Here is an 8,813-nt window from a genome sequence, read left to right as displayed (position 1 = left end):
TCCAACCGGTAATGACTATAACTGGTTAGAATTGAATTCTACAGCATCGTAAACTGGTCAACAAATGTCACAGCTGTTGCACTAGCAGCTTGAATAGTGGCATGATTTTGCTGGACACTACTTTGACATGCCATTCATTGATCCAACCTGCCAAATATATGCAATCTTCTTCACATGTCCTACACACAATGCAAAATATTAAGCATAGCCTTTCTTCAGTAAAATTTTTCATTTAATTAATCAATTAATTAAAAGACTGTACAGTACATGAACTGGTTACTTGTACAGTGTAATGACATGGACCACACTCGCTGAACCATTGATTTTCAAGGGACCAATATATATGGACATTTGTTGCTGTCCAGAACACCACAAAAAAGTATAGCTGCACCATTTTTGCAGCACTGGCTGTTAAAGGCAAAACATACATACATGCCTGTACTGGAACATGTACAAAATCCCTTTTTTGCTAAAGTTGCACTGATAAAACAGTTTCACTTATTCTCCAATAACTGATAATCTAGACCAATACAAGCTGATACGTATATACCGATCGATACAGTTAGCCAATCCAATATTTCACGATTATCTGTAATATTGACAACTTAATTAGTTAACATTGAGTCATATTTGTGGTATCGTAGGTCTTGTACCCTGCCACAAGAAATAAACTTATTCCAAAAATTACAGAGGCAAATTGCAGTCCTCTCTTAAGTGAAAGTGTTCCTAGAATGAGATCTCTTCTTTAGCTTCAAATTCATCACAAAGTAACCCTCACATGCCAACCATACCTCTACACATGCACATCCTCTTTCTGTATTATTGGCTGCAACCAAACCATGTATCGTATACATGTAAAGTATATGTAAAGAATGTATAGCGTACCTCACTTTTCCTACATTTATTTAATACTTAATTTTTTAAAATTGAGAAATTTTTTGAATAATCTGAGGTGTGTTGGGTTTGATAGTTAATTCAACATGTAAAATTATTCCTAAAATCATATTTGTCTGTAAATTTACAGTTTGATAATGATTTCTACAGCCTACATTGATTGATTTATACAGTCTATTTATAGATAGTCAATATGATCTTATACAGCCAGTCAATATCGATTGATATATAGTAAGACTATTATTGCTCGATCCTTCGTTTTAGTTCTCGTTTGAATTCCTTGTTATCTACAAGCAGTGCATGCCAAATAATTTCACTGGTTGCATCATGGGGTTTTATCCACAAAAAAAGTCTACGTCCACACTAAAGAACAAGGTCACCAAAACAATCCATGTTTCCACATAGACGTCTTGCTGCTTCTTGACTAACTTGAAATAGAGAATGTCAGTCTTGGAAACAAGGTTAAGCTCAACACTATTGCTAATGTATATATCAATCAATATTTACTGTACAGTATACATCAATCAATATTGCTTGTATACAATAATATTGACTATATATAAATTGGCGGTACAAATCAATCAATGTAGGCTGTATAAATCATTATCAAACTGCAAATTAACAGACAAATGATTGAAACTAAATTTTAGATGTTGAATTAATTAATTAACTATCAAACCCAGCACACACCAGCACACGTCAAATTATTCTAAAAATTTCTCAAAATTCTTTAAATTAAATATTAAGCAAATGTTGACAAAGCAAGGTATACATACTAGCATTGCTTACACACAAATGTTTAGAATATCAATCTTGATAATTGAATCCTTGCCCCAAATCTATTTATTTATTAGAACGTACCAAGAATTTTTTCAACTGCTGCTCTAAAACTCAATTGCTATACCTAATTCCTGATTTATGTGGTTAGCAGACCATTCCCATGCCAAACTGCAAGCAGAAGAAGATGCTCCTAACAGCACACACATATTCAACACACGTTGAGGCCAAGAAAGACGCTACCACAATAGAATCAAACAAGAACTACAAATACCGGAATCGTTACTGTTGACTTTCTGCACAGTGCGTCGTGTACAAGAAACCCGGGACAGCAAGGATAATATCCAGGCACTTGGACACACACAACACACACACACACACACACACACACACACACACACACACACACACACACACACACACACACACACACACACACAGACAAAGACAGACAAAGACAGACAAAGACAGACAGACAGACAGATAGACATACAGACATACAGACAGACAGACAGACAGACAGACACACACACACACACACACACACACACACACACACACACAAACACACACACACACACACACACACACACACACACACACACACACACACACCCTCACCTATCGGTTTTCTTAGTGTGACTATCAGCCCACTAACAGTCAAATTTGATGTTCCTTTGTTGTCTGACTGGGCTGATAGAGACGTCATCACTTCCTTTACAACTCCAACTGACACAAGAGACGAGTTCTCATTACTGATATTTAGCCAAGCAACACACAAGAGTGATTCTCACGGAAATTTGGCATCTCCGTGTCCTGTGCTTGAACCAAGTTGGTAGAAGCACAAACAGACGGTCTGACAGCAACTGAAACAAAATACAAAATGTAGATCTTTACTGTGGAGGGATGGAGGGATTGTACAGAATTAGTGTCTTCTTTCATTCATGAATCTGTCCATCAGTCTGCTTGTATGTCCATCTCTCTGTCTGTCCATTGTTTGTCCATCTCTCTGTCTGTTTGTCTACTTATCGGTCCATTGTCTGTCTGTCTGTCTGTTCACCTGTCTGTTTGTATGTCCATCTCTCTGTCTGTCCTCTCTCTCTCCTGTCTGTGTATTGTTTGTCCATCTTTCTGTCTGTTTGTCTACTTGTCTGTCCATTTGTCTGTCTGTCTGTATGTCCATCTGTCTATCTGTCTGTCCATCTTTCTGTCTGTTTGTCTACTTGTCGTCCATCTTTCTGTCTGTTTGTCTACTTGTCTGTCCATTATCTGTCTGTCTGTAAGTCTGTCCATTGTCTGTCTGTCATCTGTCTGTATGTATGTATGTCCATCTCTCTGTCTGTCCTTCTCTCCATCTGTCTATCTGTCCATTGTCTATCCATCCATCCAAACATCTATAGATAAGTGCCATTTTGTCTGTCCCGTCCGTACGTGGAAGTTGCGTCATGCTGTACAGACAGGAAGTAGAGTCGGGACAGGGTGGAGGCTAGTCACTTTGATTCTCCATCTGTCTGTCTGTCTGTCTGTCTGTCCATCCATCCAAACATCTTTGATTCTCCATCTGTCTACACGTCTTCCCTTCCATCCAATCAACTTCCCATCATCCGTCTCTTTCCCTCTGTCTGTCAATCAAGTCCAACCATTTGCCCACTTGTCTGTACATGCTGCTATCCCCTGAATTCTCCCATTAATTAATTAAAACATCGTACCAACTGGCTGTGTCGTTGACATCACCGGCATTGAGCTCGTTCCCAGTGTGATCACATTTCTTGGCTTGAAATGCTTGAAAGGACAGTTGGGCTTGAGGTAGCTACTCGGTTGAATCTCAAAGCAATACAACAACTCACTCTTCAACGGCTAAACATTTCGACATTCTCACAAGAATGTGAGAAATAGACGAAAGTGTCACCATTCACAGTGATATGCATATGTCTGAACGAACATGCTGATCGAAACCACGACCCTTGTAGCCACAACGCACAGACAGTGTTGTTACCGAGTGCAGCTTGACTGTGACAGAAAGGGCATTGGTCACCCTGGAATAGAGACGACAGTCAAGACGTACAAAAAAAAATAATTTGCATACAAATAATTTATATAAATAAATTATTATTAAATAAAAAAATAAAAAAAATTGTATACAATTAATTTATATAAATTAATTATATGCAAATTATTAATTAACTTATTTTTATTTATTAATTAATAAATCAATAATTTGCATACAATTAATTTGTATTTTTATTTATTTATATAAATTAATTGTATTCAAATTATTTATTTATTTATTTTTTATTTATTAATATAAATAAATAGCATACAATTAATTTATATTAATAAATTATTAATCAATAATTCACATGATTGGTGACTATATCAACTGTACCTTCAGACATTCAGTATTATAATAGAAGTAACAATCGTCTCCTTTCGTAGCCATTCGATCGCCTCAACCCTGCAACACATATGAAATACATCCAACACATAAACTAATCGACGTCATGCAACTTCTGTGTTTCACACCACAAAAAGGACACAACAGACAAACAGAGACTTGAAATGAGTTTAGATAAAAAGTGCGTGTGTGTGGCAGATAGGTGTGTGTGTGTGTGTGTGTGTGTGTGTGTGTGTGTGTGTGTGTGTGTGTGTGTGTGTGTGTGTGTGTGTGTGTGTGTGTGTGTGTGGTGTATTTACCATTCATGATACATTTGTCATCTGTCAATTGTTTGTCAACCTGTCTGTCAATGGTTTGTCTATGTGTCTGTCCATTGTTTGTCTGTGTCTATCAATTGTTTGTCTACCTGTCTGTCCATTGCTTGCCTGTGTCTATCAATTGTTTGTTCACCTGTCTGTCCATTGCTTGCCTGTGTCTGTCAATTGTTTGTCCACCTGTCTGTCTGTATGTCCATCTGTCTGTCAATTGTTTGTCTGTGTGTCTGTCCATTGTTTGTCTGTGTGTCTGTCCACTGCTTGCCTGTGTCTGTCAATTGCTTGTCCACCTGTCTCTGTCTGTCTGTATGTCAATTGTTTGTCTATGTGTCTGTCCATTGTTTGTCTGTGTCTGTCAATTGTTTGTCCATCTGTCTATCCATTGTTTGTTTGCTTGTCTGTCAAATATATGTCCATTGTTTGTCTGTCTGTCTGTCCATTGTTTGTATGTCTGTCTGTCAATTGTTTGTCCATCTGTTTTTCTGTCCATCTGTCTGTCCATTGTTTGTCTGTCTGTCTGTCCCATCCATTTCTGTCCATCTGTGTATCTGTCCATCTGTCTGTCTGTGTGTCTGTCCATCTGTCTGTCTGTGTGTCTATCCATCTGTCTGTCTGTGTGCCTGTCTATCTCTTTGTCTGTGAGTCTGTCCATCTGTCTGTATGAGTCTGTCCATCTGTACATCTGTGTGTCTGTCCATCTGTCCGTCTATCCATCTGTCTGTGACAGTGTCAGTCTATCCGTTTGTCTGCTTATCCGTCGCTCTATCAGCAAACACGTGCTACACAATCCAGTCACTGCAATCTGTACCCAATGCTGCTGCTTTGTCCTCCACAACAGCCAACTTCTCATCCTTCACGTTCTCCACTCCTCGTTGCTGTTGATCCCCATCAGCTCCTTGCAGGCGTAGCTCTTGTAAAAAGATTGCCAACCCATTAGCTTCTATAGCAGTCTTCACCAAAAGTCAGATGAAGAGTACTTGCAGTCCCTCTCTGTTGATATTCAGTGGCATAATGAAAACATACGACATTCTTTCAAAGAATCAGCCATGCTGGATGATGATCTGTTCCAACAGAAAAGGCAGAAAACAACCATGAAGAAGACTGAAATACCCAGTAGTGGTGAAGACAAGAATCAGACAATCGAGACAGTCAAAACAAGTCTCAATGAAGTCATGGTTGACCTAGAAACTGGACTTGCCCCCAACATGACAAATAATGATGGGTATCTGACAGCTGTTAAAAAGTTTTGTGAAAACTACTGGAAATGTCGAGGAAAATCAACACATCCACCGACCAAGCAGCAGCGTTTAGTTTCAGCATTACACACTTTTGGCAGTCATACAGGGATAACAAAGCACAGGCAAAGAATTTGGGTGCAACCTACAGCCCTCAGCAGACGAAAACACATGAGAAATTCAAGCTCTGTTCCTACAAAAGCTGGCCGCCCCAGTGTGTTTAGTAGTAGGAGATCAACTCAAACAACTCCTTCTGTCAGTAGGTATGTGATGCCGAAGCGAATACAAAAGATAAAGAGACAGCACAGTCTGTCCGCCAGTATTCAGCAGAACAGCAAAAATGTTGACAGTTTATTATAAACTTTATACTTAGAAGCATGTTTACTATAGATATACAATGTAAGGTATAGATTACGTGTAAGCCCATGCAATGTTCCTGAAGAGCCAAAAAGTTAATCTATGTCTACGTGACTATACGTACCGTAGTCTAGCTACTAGTAGTCTGCATATTTTAATAGATAGCTAGCTGTATTACGTGTACACCAGTTTGAAGAGGTCTCTGGTTGAACAGATGAAAGTTGAAACAGCTCCTTTTGCGATGCAAGTGCACTGACGCAGATTTCTGCTGAATTATGAACTAAGAAAAATAAGTTATCGCAACGTAAGGTAGACGAAACGTCTAGCCTACCTGCTATAGCTACTTTGTGCGTATGTGCTTTGATGGCCCCCGAGTTCGAAAATTACGACGCAGCTACCGCTTCAGCAACGTCAATGGTGTGGCGTCGCAAGGTGCGCAGTAGTCAACGAACGCAAACAACAATACAATCATGTAACGTCACGTGCAGATTACAGGTATACGGGACGTTTATCCGGGTACTGAAGAAAGTGGGCCCAAAAAAAAAATTCGCCAGACCTTATGTCTACGAAACCGGTAGCGGCGGATTGATATCAGTTCGCCGTTCTTGGCCGCACTGATATCAATAGACACAAATAGTGTAGCGCGCGTTACCAAATGTGTAAAATTTACTTTTCTAGGTACTACAAAATAACGTGCGCTATTCTAGATACAATGGACACGTCACCTTCTTGTATTCTAACTAGATGAGCTGTGGAACATGTGTGCGCGCTGTTTGATCTGCTAGCAGCTCAGGGGACCCCAGGTTGGGATCGTTGTTTGGTGCACGTCGTGGAAACGTTACTAATCGACTTTCCAGTGAATTGGATACGAGTAGTGGGTTTCAGAACCATACTCTTCCGATGCAATGATTGCTGGTGCACTGAAATCTTTTTGGTATGTTTAGATAATTAATTAAATTGATTAATAATAATTACAAAATTAGACAACTACACACATGAACACATTTAGTTGTAGATGTGTTCAGTAATGATGTAGTCGTTATTGTAGAGTTATACATTGCAGAAATTTCCAAAAATTATTTCAAACTTAATGCAGGACTGAAAAACCTCTTTGGATTGAATTATTGTGTGAATTCATGTTATTTTGTTGCTGATGTGTATGAAATCTCTACAATAACTAATATATCATATCATAGGCACATGTGTGGGTGAGTGGTCATCTATGTATTATATATGTGTGTGTGTGTGCGTGTGTGTGTGTGTGTGTGTGTGTGTGTGTGTGTGTGTGTGTGTGTGTGTGTGTGTGTGTGTGTGTACACATAAACAGATGACCACTCACCCACGCATGTGATATATTAGTTATTGTAGAGATTTCATACACAGCAGGAACAGAATAACATGAATTCACACAATAATTCAATCCAAGGACGTTTTCCAGTCCTGCATTAAGTTTGAAATTATCTTTTGAAAATTTCCGCAATGTATAACTCTACAATAACGACTACATCATTACTGAACACATCTACAACTAAATGCGTGCATGTGTGTGTGTGTATTTGTCTAATTTTGTAATTATTATTAATTAATCAATTTAATTAATTATTTAAACATACCAAAAAGATTTCAGTGCACCAACAATCATCGCATCAGAAGAGTCAAGGGCTACTCGTATCCAATTCAATGGAAAAGTCGATTAGTGCCGTTTCCATGACGTGCAGCAAACAACGATCTCAAACTGGGGTCCCCTTAGCTGCTGATCGAAGAGCGCGCACACACGTTCCACAGTTTATTTATTTAGAATACAACGAGAATACAAGGCGGTAACGTGTCCATTGTATCTAGAATAGCGCACGTTATTTTGCAGTACATTAATATTAACCAATGATTGTGTCATTGATATTACATACACATTTGATAACGCGCGCTACACTATTTGTGTCTATTGATATCAGTGCGGCCGAGAACGGCGGACTGATGTCAATGCGCCGCTACCGGCATCCGTAGGCTTCCGTACATGTCAGGTACACAGAATATGCGGGGGCACGGTTATTTCAAGTCCTGGATAAATATCCCGGATATCCACGTGCGTGAATTAATAAGCACGTGCTTGTGTTTGCAGGGAATACGGCGCCACTGATATTTCTCTTGTTTCGGCCCGTAGATCGTCTAATCGGCACTTCCGCGAAGACACATTGCGTAGCAATATAATTTTAGATCAATTTCAGCCACCAAAGCAATCCGACGCGACCGTTCGTCTCGGACTCGTGATCGCGACCGGCCCACCGCGTTTCGCGACGATCCCAGATTGGCGTCGTGTCGATCGGCGCGCTGGAGACAGACAGACATGTGGACATGTGGACAGACAGACGGAAGTGGGCGTTCCCAAGCGTACGCGTATTATCTAAATAAGTTAAGCTTCTGCAGTCGTACATATCCATATAGTGAACGGTTCATCGACCTCTAATGGCTTGTGTGAGAGTGCTGATGTTAGTTGCTGCCATTGGACTGATCATGCTTTTTCAAGAAGGAGAAAGCTTTATGGGAAGACGCCGACAAGACAGTGGTGGAAAGGCTTCGATTGAGGTCAGTCGTAGTAAGTGGACGTACTCTGACATGTCTATGTCACGGCATCACACGCTTCTGTGTATATATATCTAGAGGAACCCCATTTCAATCGAAGAGAAATACGAGACTGGTGCCGAACCGCAAGATGACAAGCTGAAAGAAATTGGTGAGCTCGGTAATTAGTTGTGCAATTGCTGTCTAGACAAGACATCAAACGAAGACTTACATGCATGCAGGGTTTAGCATCTATCTTCTAACATAAACAATACCCCGCTA

At 39.7% G+C, this 8,813-nt stretch overlaps 1 protein-coding gene across 2 annotated transcripts; it reads right to left on the bottom strand.

Annotated features, from left to right (window-relative positions):
* On the bottom strand, positions 1–5,778 carry LOC134181302 (uncharacterized). Of its 2 annotated transcripts, XM_062648550.1 has the most exons (8): positions 5,358–5,778; positions 5,189–5,290; positions 4,058–4,126; positions 3,581–3,707; positions 3,381–3,528; positions 2,466–2,537; positions 2,293–2,400; positions 1–179 (listed from the first exon to the last, which is right to left on the bottom strand). In XM_062648550.1, exons 4-8 carry the CDS (start codon positions 3,581–3,583, stop codon positions 118–120), a joined length of 393 nt encoding a protein of 130 aa, XP_062504534.1. In that variant the 5' UTR covers positions 3,584–3,707; positions 4,058–4,126; positions 5,189–5,290; positions 5,358–5,778; the 3' UTR covers positions 1–117. The 2 variants fall into 2 exon arrangements, with proteins under 2 accessions (XP_062504534.1, XP_062504533.1); XM_062648549.1 differs by having other exon boundaries at positions 5,189–5,778.
* Positions 5,779–8,813: the final 3,035 nt, after the last annotated feature.

This window comes from Corticium candelabrum, chromosome 6 (assembly GCF_963422355.1).
Source record: "Corticium candelabrum chromosome 6, ooCorCand1.1, whole genome shotgun sequence".
NCBI lineage: Eukaryota > Metazoa > Porifera > Homoscleromorpha > Homosclerophorida > Plakinidae > Corticium > Corticium candelabrum.
Note: the sequence above shows the minus strand (reverse complement) of the source record. Positions and strands in the feature narration are given on the sequence as shown.

Bases quoted from the DNA above. Each gene is read 5' to 3' on its own strand.
- LOC134181302 (XM_062648549.1), bottom strand. The intron at 2,401-2,465 runs GTGAGAATCACT...CTCTTGTGTCAG, and splicing joins CACGGAGATGCCAAATTTCC to TTGGAGTTGTAAAGGAAGTG. The intron at 180-2,292 runs GTGAGGGTGTGT...CATTGTGTGTAG, and splicing joins CACACTAAGAAAACCGATAG to GACATGTGAAGAAGATTGCA.